Source organism: Mauremys mutica, chromosome 18 (genome assembly GCF_020497125.1).
Source record: "Mauremys mutica isolate MM-2020 ecotype Southern chromosome 18, ASM2049712v1, whole genome shotgun sequence".
Classification (NCBI taxonomy): domain Eukaryota; kingdom Metazoa; phylum Chordata; order Testudines; family Geoemydidae; genus Mauremys; species Mauremys mutica.
In genome coordinates this window covers 22,011,440-22,037,315 of record NC_059089.1, presented here as the reverse complement: position 1 = coordinate 22,037,315, position 25,876 = coordinate 22,011,440, and the positions used below count along the sequence as shown (strand labels likewise).

Sequence of the window (25,876 nt, the reverse complement as noted above, 5' to 3'; positions counted from 1 at the left end):
CAGCACGGGGGTGAATCTCACCGTGGGAGAATAAAAGCTCCTGAAGGAACTGAGTTTATGCACGAAAGGCACACCCTCTCCCCCCACCACAATGTGAGCCAGGCACATTTTCAGGAGTCCGTAACTATCAAGATAGCTTACACCCATTTTACAGTCGTGTGTTGGGTAAGGAGTCAAAGCGTTTAAGACCAGCTGAAGTCTGGGGTCCGGACTAACAATCTGAAGCCTGATTTCGTTGTTAGGGAGCGTCATGCCCACCTCAAGACTGCAAAATAAGGATGCGGGTGTGTTGTTTTTTTAAGAACTTTTATCAGGGAATAACGACGTGACTAGCTGACAAATTCTGCTTATTATGTAAAGAAGCATTAAGTAATAACACTACATAGCACTTCTGTTTAGCCTTCTCTCAAATGATTTCAACATGAGTTGATAACACAAATTAATTAAGTCTTCCTATAACCCTGTGAGGCAGGTGAGTATTATCATCCCATTTACAGATGGAGAATTGAAGGCAGTTTACGTGACTTTCCCAAGGTCACGTTTTGGGGTCGGCGGCAGACCCCAGGATCCCTGTCTCATTGTCTCTAAGCAGGAGACATTTGGTTGGTTAATGATTGTTAGTTACTCCAGCCTTTCATAGTGGAACATTTTCTCACGAGGAAAGGAATATGGATAGTACGGGACCAGGAATTTTACACACAGCTATTCCTTAAAACACAATGATATTTTCAATTACACTCAAAGGCTCCTAAAACCTACCTTAGGGCCAGGCTTTCCAGTACTGCCCCTCGGACCTCTTTCACCGCGTGGACCCTTAAAAAGACACAAATGAACAAGTCATCAAACGTTCCAGCACTTCCTGCTGCACAAGCGCTAGTTTGATTCTCAGGCCCTGATCTAGCATAGCACTTCAGCACATGAGTAACACTAAGCCAATGAGCAGTCCCACTGAAGTCAATGGGATGACTCATGAGTTCAAATACTTCGCTAGAGAGAAACCTTAGCATGGGCCAAGGAAACCAGGTTTGGCTTTGGTAAAATCTCAGTAGTCAATTTACCAAAGCAAAAGTCAGGCTCTAGATTCCACTACCCCCATACCATCAAAATCAACGAAAGAGCCAAACCCTGCTCACTTTATTCACAGGAACAGTTCTAGAGACTTCAATGAAATGGCTCACATGGGTAAAACATGCAGGGTTTGGGTCAGAAGGTTTCAGTTACATACATCTCTATAATGGTTTGGATCTGGGTTCCATTCTACCCGAACCACCAATGTTAATGGAAGATGAGGGAAAGGAAAAAGAGAGGAATTAGGCTAAAAATATTCCAGTTCTGGCCCATCTCCATTTGAGAGACACTGTAGAAAAATCAAGGAGGGAATTAAGCTGATTCATAGCCTCAGCAGATGCAATCAACACAGGTCCACTGAAGACACTGGATGAAAGCTTGGCTCCATTGAAGTAAATGGCAAAACTCCCACTGAATTCCATAGGGCCAGGATTTCACCCACTGATTTACATCAGTTCAGGACCTGGTGCCAGTGTATGTTTTATATTTTCAAGTGGAGATGAGCCACATTTGGATACCTGGGTTTCAAACTTTCCTAAAATCTAAGGGTTTGGTTTTGGTTGGCCTTTCAGATGGACAGGAAACAGTTTGCAAAATTCAGATCTAGATCTATATTTCTAACACCCCCAGTTGCAGGAGTGAGATCTGGGGTTTTGGTTTGGGTCTTCCACTATGGGGAGATTTCTAGACACGAAGGTGCCTAACTCCTAATGGTTTTCAGGACACCTACCTAATTCTTCCACCCACATGTATAATCTTAGAAACATGCCTTTGGAAGGTATTGTTAGGAAAAATGCATGATTACCGTTGGACCTCGTTGCCCCCTTGGACCTGGTTTGCCAGGCGTACCCTGGAATCAAAGAGAAGACATCTGTAACCAACTACACAACATTTACGGCTGTGCTGCAGCATTCATTCAATGGCCGAGCTCGCATGGAATGAACACTCCTGTGGGGTCACTGAACAGGAAACAAGCAGACGACGGGCCCCAGCAGCTTCTGTGATATAATTTCCTTTTGATTTTTGTTTTCAATAAAAGGAAAACAAGGGTTATGCAGAGCGAAACCTCAAATTACATTTGTTTGCCTTTTGTGATGTTTGAACAGGCTAGATTGTAATCTGAATGCTCTGATGAAACTTGACATGATAATTGGAACTGGCGGGTAGAACATCTGTTTTTCTCCTCTCTAATCTATACTGATGCTCAGGAGGGTATTATCTTTCCCAGAGGGATATGGTATTTATTTATTTAAAATCTTCTCCTGCTCAAGAGTCTCTCTTCACATGCCTTACAATGACAACGAACAGGTAAATCCAGAGGAACAGCTATTTCTAGAGCTGGTCAAAGACATGTAAACCTATTTCTACCAAAAAATGTTGATTCCTGAAAGTTGTTTTCATTTCAAAGCATTTGAAATGGGTTGATTTGGGGTTGTTTCAAAGGTTCAAATTGCTTCTTTTTGCTTTTAAATCTTGCAAACATTATCAAATCAGTTATAGAACTTTTTTAATCTACCGATCAAAACATTTCTAACACGCTTTGGTAACACTGTTGATGGAAAAAAAGGCACTTTTTTTGTTTAGAAAAATGTTGACAATTTTTTAAATGAAAAAAGTCATTAAAAAAGGCCATTTGTCCATGAAGAAAACTGCACTCTCTAGGGCACTGACGTCAAAGTGAATCCACTTTGGATCAGGCCCCTAGAAAGGATTCTGGCAGAACCTGGGGAACAGCAGTTAAATGCCCAGCTGATGAGTCTATATCCTGACCGGATGAGACCACCTTCAAAGGACAGGGGACCGTTTATTCTCCAGGCCTATTCAAGATTTTGGTCTCTACCAAATAGAACGCCAGTTAGTACCAGCTGCAGTCAGCTGTCCAAGAAGGACTGACTTCTGTCCACCAATACATCTCACTCCAGTGAACAGTCACCAGGTGGGAATAACTGTTGGACTAGATATGAATGGGTGACCTAGCTGTGAAAAACACAGTATCCTATTACAGGTTCTTGCACCAGCCAGTCCCTTTCATGAAATAGCAAATAAACAAAGTTAAAGAATAAACTTAATTACTTACAGCAGCTATTTCACTGTTTTGCTGATCTCCTCTTTTCCCTTTGCATCTACTGCATTGCACCTGGAAAGCTTCTATTTCCGCCAGGCAATACTAAACAACGGTGGGCTGCATTGTATAGATGCGTGAAGGCGACAGGTTGATTTAAGTGGATGTGGGTAAGACTTGTGTAGTTAAATATTTAGAAATGACAGCAGCAGCGCTGGAACCCTGACCTAGGCAATTATTTTATGCAACACCAGTCAATTAAGCTGCCCCACATAGTCACACGCCTTTCTTCATCTTTGCAGACCTGGTACTAAATAAGTCATGTTTTTGCAGCAGTGACACAACAGCAGGCTTATGAGATCTGACAGATGAACTCAGTTTCCTGTAACAGGAGACTATGATTAAATCGGACAGGAAAAAAACAGAGGTGGCTGGGTCCTAAATCTAACATCATATAAAACTCCATTACCATGGCCCTAGAAGAAAAGGAGTGGCCTTGTTCTTTCTCTCTGAAATCGATGTTCTGGTTAATGTCAAGTGATCAACAAAACAGGAGTGGATTGAATGTTCTTATTTTGGACCAGTGGTCCAATATTATATCTGGGCATAGATTCAGACGGAAGAGAATGAGTGACATTTCTCCCATGTTGGCATTATAGGTGCTTAAATTACTGCTTGTGGTTTTCTGCCCCAAATCCACCATTTCCAAATCGTGACTTTACTTATTTGGCATTTATTAACCATCGGAATAGGCGTTAGAGCATGTTTGGAGTCAGTTTGTTTTTAAGTCTACTAAAATGAGCCGTGTCGTATTTTGCTGGTCATGAATTCACTTTTCCTGGAATGATCATCACAGTAACACTTCAACAACAACAACAAAAATGAAGAAATTTCCTGGCTGGCTTCTCTTTAAATACAGGGGGCTAAATTCAGACATGGTGTAAGTGGGTACATACATCCTCATTGCCGCCTATCACATATGATCCTTTGTTAAAACTGCTGATGCTATACACAATTTTTGCACTGCTTTTCGCTATTGTTAATCATTGATACATCACTGTGCATTGCTATTGCTATTACTAATCATTTATATTGCACTGTAAAGGCACACCGGCCAAGTTTTTCAAATATGTATGCCCAAAGCAATCCACCTAGAACAAGATTATTATTAAGGTACCTTTAGACATGGGTTTCAGAAGTGCTGAGAACCTACAGTTCCTACTGGAGGAGGATAATCTGCTAGGACTTCTTGTTCACCCTCCTAAGAGCTGTGGAAACTCAGACTTTGAAAAATCAGCAAAGGTGGGTGAAAATTTTTTGATTAAACTTTTTTTGTTGAAACTGAAACTTTTCCCAGAAACATAACAGTTTCAAGAGAACTTTCACTGAGAAGATTTCTGAGGTCCAGGATGGAATTTCTGGTCCAAGAGAGAGACCACAATAGCTTGGTGTTTAGGGAACTCAGTCGAGAGGTGAAAGACTCAGATTTAAGTCCCTGCTCCAAATCAAGCAAATGGGAACTTGACCAATAGATCTCCTACCTCGCAGGTGCATACTCTAACCACTAAGCTATTAGCTATCCTGGAGCACATCTTTCTTGCAAAATATTTTAAAATGTCTTAATTTCATTCTACATCAAAACAAAAACAAATCCAAAAAACCTCAAACTTTTCTGCACAAATAGAATTGTTGTTTTCCAGCCAGCCCTATAAATCAAGCCACTTATTTGGGTGTCTAAATATGGATTTATGGTGAGATTTTCACACTGCCTAAGGGAGTCAGTGAATCAACTTCAACTGGCTTTTAATAGGAGTAGGAGACAACTGCCTTAAGTGCTTTAGAAAAATCCCACCCATTGGTGGCCAAATTGGAACATGGTGTTGGTCAATGAGTCTAATCTCCTGAGTCAGGATGCATCATGTGAATAGAGGTTTGCAGACACCAAAACCACTGAAATCCAAACTCAGAGCACGTTTGTAGAAACGAGCCCTTGTTGAAACATCTGTGCTTCTCTCCATACCACTCAAGATCTTAATAAATGCATTCATTTGTATAATTTATAATTTGTTTAGTCCAGGAGTGAACACAGGACCTGGCTGTGACCTGAACAGTAATAAAAGACAGCGCCAGCCCCAAGCACTTCCAATCTGTGTGTTGTTAGTATTTATGATTTGTGGTATCCCCTGAAAGCTACAGCCGAGATTGTGCTAGATGCTGTACATGCACAGAGTCAGACACATTCACGGCCCCAATGAGATTACAATCCAAACAGACAAGGATGGGGAAAAGGCAGCATTATTATTCCCATTTTATGGATGGCGAAAATGAGGCATAAAGAGTTTAAATGACTTGCCCAATGTCACAGAAGAAGTCTGTGGCAGAACCAGGTATCAAACCCAGATCTCCCAAGTTCCAAACCATAAAAGCCATCTTTTTGCTTAATATCAGCTGAAATAGTCTCTAATGCATGGTTAGAAACCAGGCTACCCTGAGAAATCCAAGTATTTTAGAAGGTTGTTGGCTTGTCTGTTGTGATTATTCTAAACTCGTTTCTTTCGGGTACCAAGGAAGCAGTGATTTGAATGAGGAGAGTGCTGGGGGGCTGTCAGAGGAATAGCAGAGTCAGGGGGCAGCTGAGAGGAAGCTGCAGAGATGGGAGTACCAGAAAGGAACACATGAGGTTTCCAGGCTGGAATCACTGGTGGAGCACACGGACCTGTTGACTAATGTGCCTTTTTTTCTTCAGAGGCATTGATGAGTTTTCATTTGTTCTGAATGTGCTTGATTCCAAATCCGTTTGGTCCATTGGGAAGGACAGAGATACAAATAAACGCTCTGGTGTATGTTTTAGTCCCTGTGCTTGCTCTCTTTGAAATGCCAGCCTTTCTCTTTGAATAACCAGGCAGCCTCCCATTCCTTTAACAAAATCAGCTCAAGGTCTTTCCCAAAACAGATGGATTTAGGCCCTGTTCGGTAAACTGATTAGTAGTGCAATTGCACATCATTATTCAGTGGGTTTGACCTAGACCTCACTGAAACATTGCTTCTTACTGAAGCTCAAAGGAAATGTATCTGCCATACAAAACAGATCTTAGATGAAGCTACTGTCTAATGAGCATGCTGCCTGCTATACACACTTGTCAAAACTATCAATATATTTAACATGCGAGAGCTAAAGGAATTCATAAGAAGTCAAAGGTCCTTTTTTCTGAAGCTTTGTGGTACTGTATAGTTTAAACAGTTAGGAGAGGTCTCTCAAGGGTTGAAAGCTTTCACATCTCTGTATGTTTTCAACAGCATTGGAATTTAGCGGTCGGCAATGGGGGTCAGAGAGGTATGCAGGGTCGGCAGTTGGTGCTTATATGTTTCATGTGCCCTTTTTTTTTTAAATGACTCAAGAAGCCATTTGGGTAGTTTAAATAATGAGTTGGAAAGACTATTTCAGTCCCTGGATGATGGAAATACCCTAGATAGTTGCCAGAAGCAAATGCAAATAATAAATACATAGAAAATCATGAAAATCAAATACAAATTCAATTTGGATTTATTCCAATTTACCTGTGAGCTACACCCAAATGCAATGGCCTAATAGGAAAGGAAATCTGTCATTTACACGGATATTCCCTTGTCACTGGTGCTGTGTCAACCACACAGGGTTCAGGAAAGCTATATCATCATCACTGAGCCCTGCAAATACTGGATATATTTTACCAATTATGCTTTCTTAGAGCAGTGTGCCCAGATTTCATTTCATGTACTCCATGTTCTGTTATTTTAATCAATATACCAACATCTTCCTTGGGAGCTGATTATTTTGAGTCAAGCTGATTGAAAAACACCAAAACCCGTGAAAATGTTCATCGGTGTTACACAACTGCATCCAGCTGTAATTTTGAAGAACCCAGCAGTTCTGGAGGTACATTAGGCTGTTTCATATAAAGAACAGATTTGTCAACAAGTGTACCACTACTCCCAATACGTACACATGCTAAGGGCTAGAACTAGCTTTAACTGCTGAACAGTTTGTAAAAATGGTTTAAAAGGATGAACTGAATGCAGGGCAAATAATAGATGGAGTGCTGATATAGCCAAAACAGTGACCATGTACAAACAGCATCTTCTTACTTAACAGAGTCGATCCCAGTAGGTGGAATTCACCCCAGTATGAAGCCTGCAAACCATTTAAGTTCCGTTTAAATGCTTCTTGAAGGCTTATGTGGACATAGGTCTTTGGCTGGCTTTCCTGCATATAGCATTCACCCCTTGTCTCTTCAGAGTCCTAGCTACCCTTTTTACTGCTGTCTGCCTGGTAGAGCCAACTAGCCATGGAAGGATATCGATATCAGATTTGTTAGCGAAGTTTCAAAGGCAAAATCTTAGTACTGGTGATGTGTTGGCCGGGTTGACCGCAGCTTAACTTTCCCATGCCAGGTGGAGTTTCAACTACAGAAGCCATCTCTTTTTTTAACGTGTAATTGAACAGCTCAGATCTGGACTTTCTGTGACAATAAACAAGGAGTTGCACAATGTCATTGGGAAAGAATCTCTCTTCAGAGCAGAAATCACCACCTTTTTTTAAACAGGTCTCAGTTTTGCACATTCATTTCCTCCTTTTCATGGACGATGAGTCAGAAGAGTTTAGATCTCCCCTCCTGGTCACTCCTTCCTTGGCCTTTTCAGTGTTTATATGGTCAGATTTCAACCTGAACCATTATAGGTCTTGAAATATATCTTCCCGCCTTTTGAAAGAGCTCATCCAATTTGACAGTAATGCAAAAATGGTGGAGCTGGAGATCATTTCTGGAGCACTGGGGGAAAAAACCCCCTTCAGCTCTGTCTAAACTGAAAGAGTTATCAGAGCACTGGAGATAATTAGGCGGTGCTTGCACTGATGGCTTGGTCCAACTCCACATTGCATGAAAAGTGACCTTAAAAGGTTTGTGAACCTAGCAGTCCCATTGTAATTCCTGGTGGAATAAAATTAGCAAACAAAACTAAGGGGGCCAGATCCTCAGCTGGTGTAAACAGGCTTGGCTTCCCGCAACCAACCGTGCTGCTGTGTCAATTTACACCAGCTCAGGATTCTGGCCCTGGGGTTTTCTTTTTGCATTTCAGATAGGCGGCTTGGTAATTACAGGGCCACGCTGACTTCTTGCCTGTCATGAGAGCCACCTTATTCCTGCCTCCCCCCATCCCAGTACAGCCGAGTGGCTCAGCAATTGAGTCCCTGCCAAAGCGGAGTGGGAGGGAAAAGGAGACAAATTTGTAGTTCGCAATCAGGAGATGAAAATTACTCAGTGGAAGAAAAGAATAAAAAAAAACCTCAAAGATATAAACTAAAATTAGGTGGCACAGTATTAACTCTGTGCAAAGTGATTTATATTCTCTGCGCTCCTATCCAACATGCCTGTTAAAAGTAATTTGTATTTAAATGAGAATAAAAGGGAAAGTAATGCTAGTCACTTTCCTAAACACCCCCACCCCTGCCCTTCTTCACTGTGACAGATCCGGTGCACAGAAAGACTTTCTGCTTGTTCTCCGAATCATGTAACCCAAGCTTGTTTTGCATGAAATAGACCCTTTATGTTAGCTAGCCAATGCCCTGATACTCCTTCATTACAAGTGATGGACAAACAGCTACAGGCTTAGAAACCCAGGTGCATCGGGCTTGCAGGTGAGACACCCACATTTTAAGGATCTGATTTTGAGCTTGTTTGCTGAGGTGTAAATCTGAAACAGCTCCATGGAGTAAAGGGAAGATTTTATTAGAATTGCTCCAGATTCATGCCAGTCTAACTAATCTAGCTCCAGAAGCTTATCTGAACCATTGAACACCTCTTCTGCATAATCAGATTGAGGAATGGGCTCCTCGATCAGCTTTCCAGCACGTCCCATTTCTGTTTGGGTCAGGAATGCCATGTGGCGTTTCTGTTTACAACCAAGAGTGTACGCATTTGTACTGCACCTAGCACAAGCGGGTTCTAGCCGGGATCAACCTTTGGGCTTTATGAAAATATAAATGATAAGTAATAACACCAGCTCCCACACAGGAATCAGGAAGTGCAGAGGCACTGGAAAATTAAAAATACCTGATATTTAAAAAAACCTTTCAACTCTGAAGTTTGAACTTAAAATTTGGCTCCTCCTGGTCCATACTGCACCAGAACAGATTCACCCATCTCTAATCATTACTGTTAATTAAAAAGTTCCTTGTGCCCTAAGCGGCATCTCATGGTGTGGGAAGGCTCAAGATTCAGAAAGAGCTCTTAGAATATCCTGAGGGAGAAATATCCAGCGTTTAATTGACAAGCTGCCGTCTGCACTGTTAGTTGCCCTGTCACTGGAATCCATCTCTCTCAATAGCTAAACTCAAGATCCTTTCTCTGCTTTTGGAGCTTGATGTGCCCAGAGTCGATTTTGATATCTTCATAGGGGCTTTCATCTCTTAGACTGAACCGGTGAGAGAGCAGAGGGTGTTTTTTGGTTTGCCATGGATAGGTGAGCTTCTCGTGACTGCAGAGAGGGTAACCTCCTCTTATGATCAGCTTCCAGTTTGACACTATTTCCCTACTCACAGTGTACGTGCAGGTCTCTTGGTTTCTGTAGGAAAACCTAGGAAGAGACTCCAAGGGACTCCCAAGGGTTGATAACACTCAGCTTTAAAAGGGATCTTCTCAGCAACGGTTATGTCTACGCTACGAGCTGGGGAGGTGATTCTCCCTGCTTGTGTACCCATACTCACGCCAGCTCTCATCAAGCTAGCATAGCTCGGAGCCCTGGGAGTGTCAGCAGAGGCATGGCTTACCCGTGCCAAGTAAAACCACACCAGAAGCTGGTGCACTCAGCACCAGCCATAGCTACACTGCTATTTATACTTGTGCTCAGTCAATAAGAGCGTGAGCGTGTGCACACGAGCAGGGGAATGCGACACAGCCTTAGCCACCAGAGGGAATGCAGTATCCATCTGGCAAATGAGCTCAGCGTTGCTCCAGGCAACAAATGTTTTTTTGTCACGCGCTATGCGGAGTCCATTCAGAAGGGCCAGTTTTCACTTGCTAGACCATCTCTACCAGGTGGGCCTGGAGATTCTGAATGGCACAAGCCTTTCACGGATGAAGCACAGAATAGGCCAAAGTCAGCCCTGGTGAAAGCAGGGACAGCTCCCCTGGAGTCAATGGAATTACAGCAGCACTGAATTTAGCCCAGTGTCTGTCCTGCTATGACATCACATTTGTGATCAATTGTGACCAAAGGGGAGTTCATCACCAGGATTGATGGGGCATGAGACAGAGAAGGCTCTGACTGCACTGGACTGGCCAAATGCATGTGAATATGTAAGGAATGATCTTGCTTAACATTTAGACACTGTAAATTTCCTAGGCAGCTGGTTTGTTGTGCCAGACACGTCCTGTTAGTGGCATGGAAATGGAATGAAAGGGGATTATGTCTGAGGACGTTGGGTGGCTGAGAGACAGGAGTCTTTTCTTTTCTTACTGAAAACTCCCAAGCTGGGTAATGCAATGGCTCCGTCTGAGCTGACAAAGATGAATCTGGTTTTCATTAATGACTTTAGACCTTTTCTATGCTATGTTATCTAGCAGATATCTGGATTTCATTTTCTGCTCGTCCTCCAGCTCTGATCCTGTGGGCTCATTCATGGATACTGTGTTTTCTCATGCTCTTTGCTCAATAGCATCGTTGATTGGAATAATCTCTTCAAGGGTTTATCTCAAAGTTCATTGGGTTTTGTATGAAAATCAGCAAAGCAGCCAGACAAAATGGCTCTTACCCTTCCACCCTTCTCGCCGTTGGCTCCTGGGAATCCTGGGAATCCAATTGAACCCTGGGGGGAAATAAATGAGAGAAGAAGGTACAATGAGCTGAAATTGGCATTGTTCTGGTCTATTATTTTAGAATGAGGGCCGGATCCTCGGCTGGTGTAATCTGGTGGGATTACGATGGGACTATGCAGATTTATGCTGGATAAGCATGTGGCCCTTGGTAGCTTGCACTGCGCCCTGCTCCAAAGTCCACTGATGTTAATGGGAGTTCTGCTTATTTCAATGGGGCTCAGATTGGGCCCTGTATGATCAGTAACTGTGTTTACACTAGGGTTACACCAGTGGTGGGCAACCTGTGGCCCGTCAGGGTAATCTGCTGGCAGGCCGCAAGACTGTTTACATTGACCGGCCTCAGGCATGGCCGCCCGCAGCTCCCAGTGGCCACGGTTCGCCGTTCCCAGCCAATGGGAGCTGCGGGAAGTGGCGCCTGGGGGCTGGGCTGGGCAGTGCAGGCCCACAGACCTAGGAAGTCATGGGTTAAGCCAGGGCAAAGGGACTGGCTGGCACCTGCCTGGGGCTTGGCTGTCGCTAAAATTGCCTGGGGCCAGGAGAAGTTTGTGGTGCCGAGCAGAGGCAGTGGTGGGGCCGGCTAAACCACTCGGCTCCTGGCCAGCCATGGCGTTCCGCAGACGGGCCAAGAGCTACCCGCTCTTCAGCCAGGAGCTTCTGATCCACAACCACATGGACGTCGGCTTCTGCAGTTACACAGGCTCATCTTCGGCTGGGCTTGGGTGACAAATGGCTGGGCCACCCACTTGTGGCCATGCCCCTGGTAGGAAAGCTCACATCCATACTCCTCCCTCAGCCCCCTGTGGTCTTACGGATACCTTCTTGTGCTTACATGCCAGCTAGAACGTGGCCCTCGGTATATTAAGTAGGGGCATGAATATGGGACAATACTGCACACTGGCTTAATATGGTTAAGAAGTGGAGCATGTTTTCAAATGAGTTGGTCCAATGTTCCTTACCCAGAGCGACATCACTGCAGGGTACAACAATAGTGATCACCTAGGTCTACCATTTTTAAAGCACTTCAGTGACTTGCGAGCCGAAGCCCCATTTTCAAAAGTGACTCCCGCATTTAGGAGCCTATGTCTGATTCAAAGCCAATAGGACTTGCGTTCTGAAGGGCCAATTTTCAAAGGTATTTAGGTGTCTCAAGATGCAGAGAGATGCCTAGTGGGATTTTCAAAAGGGCCGAAGGTGGTTAGGTATCAAACTTCCATTGGTTACCTAACCTGCTTACTTGCTTTTGAAAATCTCAGTAGGCATCTCTCTGCATCTTTAAGTGTCTCAATACAACCCAAAATTTGTCTTTACATTCCTACATCACTTTTGAAAATAGGTCTCAGGCTCTCTGAAAAATGTTACCCCTAGTCTTTTCTTTTCCAATGCAACTGTATAGAGAGTAGCTGTTGTTGCTAGTTTTCAAATATGCGTTAGCTAAGAAATGCAAAAAACTAACCAAAAAAACCCCACAAAAAAACCCAACAACCCACAAACAAACACAAACATAAAATGCAAATTAAAAAAAAAAACAGGAAACAATCTTTCGTGGTTAATTATGTCTCCAGTGTCAAGCAAGCCTGTTTTTTCAAGCAATGAACATGAATAATAAAATATGATTCTTAGGGAAAAATTAATGTTAACAAAAACGTAAGTTCTCAAAGCCTCCAGGGCATGATAAAACCAGGCTGCAGCTTTTATTCTATGTAGCAGAACTCTCAGTTTTAATTTTAAAAAGAACATTTGACAACAGCCCAAATGAAGGTGGGCGTGTAGATGAGATACAGAGGATGCCTGCAATTCTGCAAATGACACTTTTATTTTAATTTCAAGGAGACTTTGCCTCATTAGTTATTCTCCTTAATTAATTAGTTAACAGTAGTTCAGAGCTTTGAAGATGTAAAGCATAATATGGAGGCTACTTTTTTTATTATTATTACAAGTCTAAAAGTGCACATGCACTTTGTTCATTTCTGTATATCAAAGGGTTTCTGCAAAGCCCTACAGGGTGGTGGCCCACAATCTTTTCATTTTCCCATCCTCTCTCCCAAATGCTTCACCCCTACATTAACTGAGACTAAAGTAACATCAGAATCAATAGTATAAGCTACATGGCCTATTTACACCAGGTGAGAATCTGTCCCTCTTTTTTCATGTTTGTAAATTTCTCCCACATATGAGATACCATTTGTTAGATGGTCTATATTGTTCTCTAAAATCGGAGGAAGGTTGTGCATTAAAGAGTTAAAAATACATGGCAAAACCTGACTTTCCATTGCCTTACATTTTGTGTGGCCATTTAACCTGAGCAAAGTGATCTGATTTTCACTCATTTTGTACAGGTGTAATTGACTACACAAGCAGGGGCGGCTCTAGGTATTTTACCGCCCCAAGCATGGCAGGCAGGCTGCCTTCGGCGGCTTGCCTGCGGGAGGACCCCGGTCCCACGGATTCGGCGGCATGCCTGCGGGAGGTCCGCCGAAGCCGCGGGACCAGCGGACCCTCCACAGGCATGCCACCAAAGGCAACCTGCCTGCCACCCTCGCGGCGACCGGCAGAACGCCCCCCGTGGCTTGCCGCCCCAGGCACGCGCTTGGTGTGCTGGTGCCTGGAGCCGCCCGTGTACACAAAGCAATGGAGAGTCAGGCCTGTAGGACATGGGGCCACTCATTTTACTCATGTAAACAGACTCTACTGACTTCATACTTGGTTAAATACTCTGAATCAGTGGTTCTCAACCAGGGGTACATGTACCCCTGGGGGTACTGAGAGGGTCTTCCGGGGATACATCAACTCATCTAGAGATTTGCCTAGTTTTACAACAGGCTACATAAAAAGCACTGGTGAAGTCAGTACAAACTAAAATTTCATCCAGACAATAACTTGTTTATACTGCTCTATATCCTATACACCGAAATGTAAGTACAATATTTATATTCCAGTTGATTTGTTTTATAATTATCTGGTACAATGAGAAAGCCGGCAGTTTTTCAGTAACAGTGTGCTATGACACTTTTGTATGTTTCTGTCTGATTTTGTAAGTTTTTAAGTGAGGTGAAGACAAATCAGACTCGTGAAAGGGATACAGTATTCTGGAAAGGCGGAGAGCCACTGCTCTGGATGACATCCTCCACTGGTTGAATCAATGGTGCTATACTGATTCACGGCAGCTGAAGATCTGGCCTTGTAGAACAGAAAGCTGAGTGATAGAACAGAAAGCTGAGTTCCGCCCATTTCCCGCAACTTCTCATGGATGCTATCTGCCATGCTTCCCGGAGATGAGTTTAACAACAGTCAAATAAAAAATTACCTTTGGACCTTGCCTTCCCGGATAACCTGGGAGCCCTGGAACTCCGAGTTTTCCCTGTAATATTATGAAAAAACAGAATGTAGTGTGTATTTTGTGACCATTTCACCACACCATCTTCAATGGTAATCAGGATTGTATTCGTAGGTTCAATAAAGGGTTGCATTATGCAAAAGGAAACACACTAAGCTTCATAGTAGTTCAGATGTGAGATCAGACCACATGAATACCATGAAGCCGAAGATACTTAAGAAGCAGTGGAACTGTCAAAAGCCCCTTCTCTGCTGGGAGAAGCCTTCAGTTTGATTAGGTTTGATTCCTCTCTCTCATGTACAACAGGTCAGGAAATCTTTTTTTATTGAGTTAAAAAAAGTTAATAAAAAAATTGGGTTTTACACAGAAAACCTGCCATAACCCTTAATATTTTCAAATCTGGGGGATTTCAAACAAAAACTCAACATTTTCTTCTAAAACCATAGTTTGTTTGCAAACAAAATCCCATTTTTTTGACAAAAGCTTGTGACCAGCTCCACTCTGATGGTGTGGAACTAAAGCAGAGAGACTCTAGAGCTGGTGACATCTGAACACGCCTGAGTCTATCCAATGCAGCATGACTGTATCCTGTAGGTTAAGTGCTTCTGTGTATATCAGGGATATCAAACAGCACCACACCCCAATACCTTCAAACAAAATATAAATCGGCCCCAAAACCCGCCTCACTTCCTCTCCCAAAAAGAAGTCTCGTCTCAACCTCCAGACTCCCCCATCATCGACCCTCCCACCATCCACCAGAGGATATCCTGGAGAAACAGGGTGGTGCAGCACACTGTCAAACTGGGCCGGCCCTGGCCATTCTTGTTTGCTTTGACTGGGCACTGAAGGGACAGTTCCAGCTTTAGCACTGTTACCTTTTCCCCAGAAGGGCCAAGAGGACCTGGATCTCCATTAGGACCTCCGCGACCTTTAGGACCTTCGGGCCCATCTTCACCCCGTGGGCCGGGAGGACCAAGTTCACCCTGTTAATCAAAAGGGAACTGATGATGAAGATGGCACTCATGCAATCTCGTGTCCCAATGCAAATCACCTGAGGCTGGCAGGAATGTACACACGGCTATGTTCCGGCTCACCCTGGCATCACTAAAGCAATTTGTGGAGACGTTAAACCTTTACCCCGTCACTGCTCAGACCAGATTGTTGTGCAGTAAATTAGAGTGTTATTAGAACAGACATGCTGCTTCCACTCACATCACCCGGCTATTATTTCTCAGCACAGCAGTCTTTCCCTATACTCCAATTATCCTCTCTAATTCCAGCTCCCCTCCACTGAAATAGCTTTCATTAGCTCTGGCTCCTATGAACCCTTGTTTCCTCTTCCTGATCTCCAAACCATGGGTTTATACGCATGCAACCCCTGGGATTTGTTACAATGTAGGGCCAACCTGAAAAACTGCAGAAGAAAGACTGGGATGAAAGCCTCAGCCTGAAAATCACTGGGAATTCAGGCCGAGGAACTGGCTTGGCTATTAGCATTGTGCATGGTTACAACAGAAGTTTTCAACGTGGAAACACACAGGCAGTCTGATATTTTGCTCAGAACTAACGGAGATGGCATCCTATTTGTCTGCAAAATTCTCAGGGAGCCCTCATCCTCAAGCAGCTCGGTATTTATCATAAAAAACAAACAAAGGACCTTGCTAGCAGGTATGTTTGGTTAGAACGGCTCAGGCGGGTACCTGTTTGGCAAGGGTACGCATAATCCTCCTGAGAGACAAACCTTTTAGCGTGGTCTGCCGCCAGGTGAATTTCATCTTTGAAAAGAAGGAGGTGGGGCCGGAAAAGCTTTCAAGTGATCGATAGAGAGTGACTTTGAGGTGATGTTCAGAATGGAGCTCTGGGGCCTTGGTATGGCTCCATGGTATTCTTACATGCCAGGAGCAATGGAGGATTTGCTTTGCCTAATATCCCAGTGCCTAATATCTATTAATATATAGGCATGGCAAGAATGTCTCCAGCCATACATAAGCAAGGGTGGCATTCGACAAAACCATTTCCTAGTTGGCAGATCCCTGCACAGGTGTGCTGTGCAGATCCCTGCACAGGTGTGCTATGCAGCTGCTGTCTGAATCTCCGTGTTAGTTTGGGCCGATGATTTGAAAAGCTTTTGATGTCAGGCAATGCGCCGTGCTTCTAAAAATACGTTTCTAATATGAAAATGCACCCCTGGTGGTTTCCATAGCCCTGTTCTCACTTCTACTGAAGTGCATGCCCGGTGACTTTAGACTTTGTTCTGGTGCTACGGATCGACATCCGGCTTAGCAAATAAAGAAGATGTAACGTTATGGGAGGGAAAAGAGATACTGGAAATAAATAAATGATCCTGCAGGATGTGCAGGTATCAGGGCTGCAAGATTGGGTTCTATGTTACTACTAGCTTTAATTTTACTTCTGATATGGAAATAAAGAACTGAGAGATTTAGAACCTCCTTGTTTCCAGCAAGTCTAAGACACCAGGGTTCCTATATAGCAGTTGAATGTACAGAATGGGAGCAGAGTCTCATCATGACCCAGTCTAACTTTCTGCTCTCCACTGAGCAGATCTCATGAGTGAATACAGAAGTAAGTGTTACAAAGATGATGCAAGCAGTTTGCTGCCCGCAGGACACTCCTTCCCAGGATATCGGTGTGAAATGAATTCTGATGTATTCCACCCTGGGACAGAATCTTTATATACCAGGCACTTATCAGGAAAACACCAACAAGAAAAACCTTCTAATTCTCCCTTGAAGCTGCAACAGAACAACCACCGTGTTCCACCCCAGAGAACTGCATTTCATGATTGCACAACAGCACAGTTATTTAGTGCTTATGAGGGACTTTCAAAGCCCTGCCCCCTATTATTATGCTTAGTGCTTCATTTGGTTACTGAAAGGCATCACTGAACGCTAACATGCCTGAAGAACCATCCTCATTACATGAGATTGATTTCATGAAGCATGAAGGACCCTGTCCCAAATCTGCTCTCTCTCTCTGTGAGGAAGATGCATTCAACATACCTCGCCAGATCAGCAAACACTCACCCGGTCTCCCTTGATGCCCATGTCACCTTTGAAGCCAGGGAAGCCATCTTCACCCTGAATAACAGGAGGAGAAACAGCTGATTGTCCAAAGGGGACACTGACACAGGTCAAATATAAGCTGTGACATTCTGTACCTTTGGGGAACAGTACTGAGTGCTGAGCAGGTTTCTGAGCGAGGGGAAGAACCAATATTAGCCCCCTGTTCAGCTGCTTCAGCAGAACTGTCAGCCTATGCACTCTTCCACAGCAGGGGCAATGGCCAGTGAATCCATGTAGTGGCAGATACACTCCTTCCCTTGGCCACCATGTCACTGCCTCCCTCTCCCTCCATGGCAGCCTCTGTGAAACTCTGAACCGGGGGTGCACAATGCTTGTGTATTTTCATGGCATCAGGGCATCTCTGTACCAGGGGGAGGGCAAGATGGGCCCACTAACCCCCAAGTACATTGTACATCACATGCAACACAGCCAAGCTGTAAGTGCTCAAGATCCTACCTTTGGGAGTATCATATCAACAGATAACTATAATCCCACTGGAATTACAAAGGTGCATTCTCCAACCAATCACACCTTGGCTCCCAGTAGAGATCATCTGCTCAGATGGTATAAATACCAGCAATTTACCGGTACTGGCAACAAATTATTTTGAAGAATAACAGGGTTTTATTTTCACGGAGATCATTTTACACCATCCTTCCATGAAACCTCAAGGACAGTAGTAATATTTCTTCCAGCCAAGACAGTTTAACTGCAGAGCTCAAATCGATACTGTATCAACTCCTAGAGCAAACCCAGGACAGATTAAAACACAGACACGGTAACCAAAACCAACTTTGGATTCTGGAAGGTCCCTCTGGCTAACTCCTTGCCTCCAATTGCCAGCTCTGCTGCTGATGGACTATCGGATATGAAAAAGGATCATGGGGATACTTAGGACTGGAACAGTGCAGCAAATCTCCATCTCCTGATATTGCTTTGGGAGACCACAGCTGTATCCCTGAAATATAATCTATATTTTTTTCTACGCACATTCTACTTTGTCAGACAGATTTTACAAGCTGCTCCAATGGCTGGTCTTGGCAGTGTATTCCCTGGGCCAGATTCTGATCTTTGTTACCCAGATGTAAATCACAAAGAATTCCATTTATGTCAGTGAAATTTCCCCTGGCTAACAAAAAAAACCAGAAGCTTGCTCCTGGACAAAGGACTTCTGCTAAAACGTACGTTGACATGATTTTTGTTTGCTATTAGTTAGGAAGCAGTGTGCTTCAGTTACCACCATAAGGGGGAAATCCAGCACGAAACCAGACTCCCCTCCCTTCTAAGGTATTTAAACCATAATACTACCACTAATGGCTGGCCTCAGGAGTCAGGCCGAAGATTGAGTAGGTCATGGAGACTGCGTTATTCCCAGCTCAGAGTTGAGACACGCTGGCTGAGCATTGTGGAGAATGTCTATGCTATGCCTGCTCTGGGAATAAACAGAGAGCAGCTGTTTCTAGGACTGACAGTCCAGCTCCATTCACCAGCAGAAATATTCATACGTGTATGTCTCACAGGACTGGATCCTACATTGGCAAAGCAGGTCTGCAAAACTGCACACACAGGCAACCTTCCTCCAATGGAATGGGGTAACTCACCTTTTCGCCCTTAGTGCCCTTTAAGCCACGAACACCGTCTGCCCCCTTAGGAAAAAACACAGAGGCACATTACAATGTTACACCTGCACAAGGTAAAGCATACACATAGCTAGAGCTGGGTGAATCATTAACACTAGTGAATTTTGCCTCACTCTCTGCTGCCAAATTGTCCTTGTGCAGATTGTGATTTTCCTAAATGTACTGGTGGTTTATAATTATTTGCTGAATAGTTTTTGGTCTGTTGCTCATTTGTGAATATTTGCTACTCAAAATTTGAGCTGATTTCATTGGACAGAAGGGACATGTGATATGTCTCCATTTCTCAACAAGATGAATGTAACAGTCAGAATCAAGTTTCCAGGGAGAACATTCATGATTGGAAGTTTGCTTTCTGAAAAGGTTTTCCAAAAATTCACTTTAAAATAGGCAACTTTCACCAAAACCTCCTGCCAGTAAACGGAGCTGACTAAGATATTACCTAAGTGCAAAAGGGGTACAGACACTGCTGAAGTAGGGTGACCAGATGTCCCGATTTTATAGAGACAGTCTTGATTTTGGGGTCTTTTCCCTTATATAGGCTCCTATTACTCCCCACCCCCTGTCCCGATTTTTCATATTTGCTGGCTGGTCACCCTATGCTGAAGTGAATTCATTTGAAAAAAATACTGAACACACATTCACAACGTCTTCCTTTATTACTTTGTAGCATTCACCCAGCAAAGAGTCTGCAGATTTCTGGCTCCTTTTTAGTGCGACACTCGCCTCCATTGTGCATTGGCTATAGGGGTGAATGAATTTCACCAAAAGAAACATCTACACTGCAGCTGGAAATGCGCTTATGAGCATGGGCAGACAGACACACATTAGCTCTGCTCAAGCTAGTGCACTAAAAATAGCTGCGGGTAGTACAGGCAGCAGCTTGGGCTAATTGCCTGAATACAAACCCTCCCAGCATATTTGGGTAGCTAGCCCCAGGCACTACCCATGCCATCCCTGGCTACACTGCTATTATTAGCCTGCTAGCTTGAGCAGAGCTAGCACATCTGTCTACCCGCACTGGAAAGCATGCTCCCAGCTGCAGTGTAGACGTACCCTTGAAAGTCAATGGAAAAATCCTCATTTATTTCAATGGGGCCAAGATTCCACCCTTTCGTACTGACCCACTGGTTGAGGTGGGACTTCAAACTAAACAGCAGCAATTGTTTTCCGAGGGCCAGATCCTCAGCTAAGTATGAATGGACATAACCACACTGCAGTCAAATGAAAATGTTCAGGACCATTTATAAACCACCTATTCATCTGTATATGTCTGGCAAGGGCAGAGCAGAATCATTCGAATTCATGCTTAACGTTCATACCATTTATTGATGGTCACGATTCTGGAGAAAGACATTACAAGGGGCTAAAGCTGGCGGGCTCTCGACTGAGACTCAGTTTGCCAAGTGCCATCTTGTGGTAAAAACACATTATGCTCCCAGCCTGATGTAATAACTCAGCACAGCAGTCATCCCTCCACAGCCCAGCCGGCTTTGAAACCAGGATAAATCTTTAGCGCAACTAGGACCTGAAGAAGCATAATGTGTAACCTATGATTGCCTCTGTGTGAAATGACACTGAATGGACACTCTCAAGCACTCTGCTACTTAATCAGCCTCCAACAGCAGAGATCCTTAGCACTAAATGGACAGGGTGAAGAAGATGTAATTTTCCTGACGATAGTACTAGTCTCGGGATTCAAGAGACAGTCAAGTATTATCTAGCACTATGCTCCTTCCCCTGGAGGTGACTTGTCTCCTTGTTTGCTATTCTCCTGTACTCAGTCCCCAAGGCATTACGTCTAATCAAAACGCTGCCGACACCAAGATCCACGACAGAGTTGGGAAAATTGGAGGGGTGGGGAATGGGGCGTTAGAGATCAGGGGGTGTGTGTGGAAATGTAGCGAATATAAAGCTAAAACCAGTATGCGAAAGCACGAAGCCTAAGAATACTTGTCCATTATTAATGCAGCACCATATTCACTAATTATATGAATGCAGGGCAACTCCCCCATTTTCAGACTCACTGGTCCTGTACTGAATAAGTAGAGGTAAGCGGAACAGCACTATGGAATGAGATGACTGATCATCCGGGAGAGAGGCTACTGGCCGGGAAGAATGCCTAGGAAAACTGGAGAACAGGAAGCTGTCATACTGGATCAGAGCTGTGGTCCGTCTAGCCCTGCATCGCATATCCAACAGTGGCCGGTACCAGCTACTTCACAAGCAGGTGAAGGAAACCCTGAAATAGGCGGCTAAGGAATAACCTGCTCCCGGGGAAAATTTCTTCCTAAACTCCATCACTTAGAGAAGTTGGCTTATGCCTTGAAGCAGGATTTCTACCCCTGCCAAACTTTTGGGGTTTATTTATGTATGGATATTTAAATCAATCAACACTAGGGCACTGAACAGAATGGAAAGGGAAAGAATGAATAGTGAGTCCAAAGGATACACGTGTCAGGAACATGACGTATTATTATTAATTGTTTGATTGTAGCACCTAAAAACCCTGCTCATGGACCAAGACCCACTGTGCTAGGTGCTGTACAGAGAACCAAAGGATGGTCTCTGCACCAAGGAGCTAACAATCCAAGTATCTAATTGAGGGGGTTTCAAGTACATCTTGTACTTGTCCCTCCTACCCAGATGCCTGAGGTAAGCATGTGCACAACCGAGCCCAAGCATGAACTGAGAATTTAGCCTGTGCACTTTTTGGTTAGTATTGCAACCTTATTGAAGAGTTCTGCTGTGGATGCACCCACCCTGCTCCCTTTCCTCTCACTGTCCTGCACATGCATCAGAAGGTGGAATTTTGGCCTTATTTTATTTTAGTGGTTGTGACATGGGGCACAGTTCCCTAAGTTGCTATGGCAGTGTGTATCGGAAGTTTACATACAGTGCCTGCCTGCACTACATCTAGATCGGGGTAGGCAAACCTATGGCACATGTGCCGAAGGTGGCACGCAAACTGATTTTCAGTGGCACTCACTGGCCACTGGTCTGGGGGGGCTCTGCATTTTTATTTAATTTTAAATGAAGCTTCTTAAATATTTCAAAAACCTTATTTACTTTACATACAACAATTTAGTTATATAATATAGACTTATAGAAAGAGACCTAAAACCATTAAAATTATCACTGGCACGTGAAACCTTCAATCAGAGTGAATAAATGAAAACTCGGCACACCACTTCTGAAAGGTTGCTGACCCCTGACCTAGATTTAGCTGGTGCAACTGCTTCACGCTTCCCTGTCTATTTGACCCTTGGTTGCTTATAGCTGCCAGAGTCTAGCTGCTCATGCACTGATGGCTGAAGGACGTAGGAGGAGGTAACCCTGGACAATAAGGAACTCTGGAAGTCTGGTCATATGCAGCTGCAAATCACTGCTGTGTTTTCACCTTTGGTCCAGCGTACTCACTGAGCTGCAGTGGATTGATCATACTGTGTGTGTCTGTCGAGAGACTGGAGACTATCAATATGTGAGACAGTCAATACGAATGGATTTTGAGAGCTAATTCTCAGTTGGCTGCTGTGGTTTCTTACAGCTTGGGGGCCGCAAGTTCTATTCTGAGTTTTGAAGACTTTGTGAGCCAAATTCTGCCCTTAAGTACATGAGGCCCTCTTGGAAAGGGGGAAGCTGGGTATCAGGGACCCAATGGAACATCAAGGCAGACTGGTTCAAGGAGTGGAAGGTGGGAGATTCAGCAGTGTGCCTTACTGCTGCATCCCCTAGTGCTTGCAGCTGAAAGCAGCCAAGGGTGCCAAAGGCGTGAGTGAGTCCCTTTGTCATTCAAAGCATTGCTAGGTCCATGTCTTGCCTTGCTTGGGGCAAGAAGTAAGAAGCTTCCTGCACATTGATTTTCCCTCAGGAAAAGCAGGCCAGAATTTCACCACAGGGAACACACATCTTATGGCTGTATATATGCAATGTAACTCTTATATCAACAAAAAGAGCTCTTTAAAAATGAATGTACTTTTACCCAAGATATATTTAATGTCCTCCCCCAACCCCTCCTGCATGCAAAAAATACAAATGAATTTCAAGTGCAGTGAATTCACACAGCAGGAGAGAATTCTGATTGGATGGACAAGATCTAATGATTGATGATGGCAAGTCCAAGGAGAGACGCTGTTCTTTGATTCCCAGAACTGAAGCTTTATTCGATTAATAGCACGCTGACTGAGGGAACCGAAACATTTTTGGTAAACACTGAGGATTGTGCAGACAACACACTTTCTCTATATCACTGTAATTAGGAACAGTTCCACTTTAGCAGTAAGCATAATGGAAAACCATTCCTTAATGGACCACTAAGTCTCAATCTGCTGCGCTGCAAGACATGAGACGAAAACATGCTTTGGTTAAATAAATCTAGTTAAATTTTTGGAAACGGAAGAGTGAGTGGCTTTGTGCTGCTGGGAAAATGTATGGAGGGTTTGAATCAGTTTTCACTTCATCTTTAGCCTTGATCCAGTATCTGTATTCATGAGCATGGAACCCTGCAGTTTCACAGTTAGATGGGGGCAGAGTTAACAGAGTTAGACGCAGGATTAAGAATCAGAGTGGTAGGGGGAAAATACCCACTACCTTCTTATCAATGTACACACACTGCAGATATCAGGAGCGAGCTGAAGAACTGCAATTCAATTCAGTGAGAGAGAATGGGATGCGAGTTTAAATCACACGCAGAGAAATCTTGGCTTCAAATAACACGATTTCAGAGTACTCTGAGCACACAGACACACCGTGTTTTGTTTTAATATTGGGCTATTTTGTTTCATTAACAGTCACAGCCTGTTAAAATCTTCATGTACAGGCAGAGATTTGTTTTGTTTTCCAACAGCAAGTGATTGTGATGGAACTGTGCCATGTTCCGTGGGAATAAAAATCCATCTGAATCTCTTCCAGAGAGCAGTGGAGTAATATTTCTACTAGGCCTGAGTTGATAAGTCAGGCCAAAGGAATTGATCAAATGGTAAGTATGACTGAACACTAGTGCTCCAGTGTTTCTGCTACACCTCGCAGTAAGACATCTAAGTTTCTGCTAGGCTCACTGATAACACATCTACCATAGGTATCACATCCATAGTTAGTGGTAATGCTGCTGGGTGGCCTTTAGACTCATCTGTAATACCTATAGGTTCCTCCCCAACTAACTGATTCACCACCTAATCTTCTAGATTTCTTCCAGCGCTCTTGCAGCGCTATCCCTTCTATATGGCCATTCCCTAGTTCCATTTACATATAACCAGAGTTGTTAACCCTTTTTAAGCCAGAGAAAGATTTGCTAAGAGTAAGGAGAAAAAAATTCTTCTTAGGGGCTGCTGTCAAACTCAGTGAGTTCCAAGATGGCGACCTCTACCTCGAACACAAAACACAGAATTCAGCTCAGAAATAAAGACGTAGGTGTGTGTTCCTGCCTTCCCATCTTCCTTACCTTGACGCCACGAGGTCCTGGATATCCAAGTGGGCCCTGAGGTCCCGTTGGACCCTGTGATTTAAAAACAACAATGACAAAACAACATTAAGATATAGCAATGGTGGAACTTTTTGATAAACTGTCTGTCCTGAACTGCACAGGAAACTGTGTGGCTGGCTGAATAGAAGGCATATGGGAGGTCAGCTGTGCTTAGAAGAGGCTAGATCATGTTGCTCTGTGGTCTGAGCACAGGACAGAAGATAGAGAGAGGAGATACCATCTGTGTGACTGCTATACTGATTAGCTACAAACTCATGATGAAATTAAAAAAAATCGTTTAAATGTCCACAATTCTTTTCTTGCCTTTTCCCAACCAACTGTAGAATTGGTCAGAATTTTTCAAAATTCAAGGTGTAGCATTGTCAAATTTGAAAACTTTAGACTGTCAAAATTTTGAAAAAAAAGAGGGGAAGTAAAATGTGAATTTCTCTTTTTCCCCTCAACTAGCTCTAGCTTCAAGAATAATAAAATAGGAGCAATGCAGGGGGGCTGCAACAATTTGTATAGTGAGGGTGCTGAGAGCCATTGAACCAAACTGTAACCCTGTATGTGATGGAAACCACTTCAAGCCGGGGGGTGCTGCAGCACCCCCGCACCTCTAGTTCCAACACCTATGGAGCAATGGAATAAAATTAAAAATTGAAAATTTAGACTTAATGGGTGAAACTTTCAAAAGTGCTGAAGGAACTTAGGGGCCTAAGTCCCATTTTCAAAAGTGATTTAGGACTTTCAATGAGATTTAGACTTGTAAATTCCTGCATCACTTTTGAAAATGGGACTTATGAGCCTAGGATCCCTAGATCCAGAAAACTACAGACAATGAGATCTATACCAGAACATGTGGAATAAACTCCCAAGGGAAGCAGCGGAAACCCCATCATGTGGCACATGTGAACCTAAATAGCATGAAACATTAGCACATGTGCAACAGGGACCAATCCTTCATGTACAAGAAGATGCACTGGATGCCCTCAAGTCTAGCTGGTCTCTGATTATAATGTTGGCTCTATTCATAAGATCCAATGGTTGGAAGCTGAAGCTAGACAAATGTAGCCTAAAAATAAGAGGCAAATTTGAACAGGGAGGGTCATTAACAACTTACTTGGGCATGTGATGGATTCCCCAGCACTTGAAATCTTTAAGTCAAGACTGGATGTCTTTTTAAAAGATGAGCTGTAGCTCAAACAGAAGTTATGGGCTTGATACAGACATTTTCGGGTGAGGTTCTTTGGCCTGGATTTTGCCGGAGGGCAGACTATGATGATCATAATGGTCCCTTCTAGCATTCAAAACTATGAATCCAGCTAGTCATCACTGACTCCAAGGGCAGAATTTAGTTATTGCCAAACCTAGATGG

General features: G+C 43.6%; 1 protein-coding gene across 3 annotated transcripts in view; it reads right to left on the bottom strand.

The window, feature by feature from the left end:
• The window catches only part of COL5A1 (collagen type V alpha 1 chain), a 237,398-nt gene that overhangs the window by 47,052 nt on the left and 164,470 nt on the right, over positions 1-25,876 (bottom strand). For all 3 annotated transcript variants that reach the window (XM_044992343.1, XM_044992342.1, XM_044992344.1), the window contains exons 27-34: positions 24,478-24,531; positions 19,002-19,046; positions 17,362-17,415; positions 15,193-15,300; positions 14,288-14,341; positions 10,920-10,973; positions 1,874-1,918; positions 760-813 (exon numbers count right to left, since the gene is read on the bottom strand). In XM_044992343.1, coding sequence (XP_044848278.1) covers positions 760-813; positions 1,874-1,918; positions 10,920-10,973; positions 14,288-14,341; positions 15,193-15,300; positions 17,362-17,415; positions 19,002-19,046; positions 24,478-24,531 — 468 coding nt within the window. The remainder of the gene's footprint in view (positions 1-759; positions 814-1,873; positions 1,919-10,919; positions 10,974-14,287; positions 14,342-15,192; positions 15,301-17,361; positions 17,416-19,001; positions 19,047-24,477; positions 24,532-25,876) is intronic.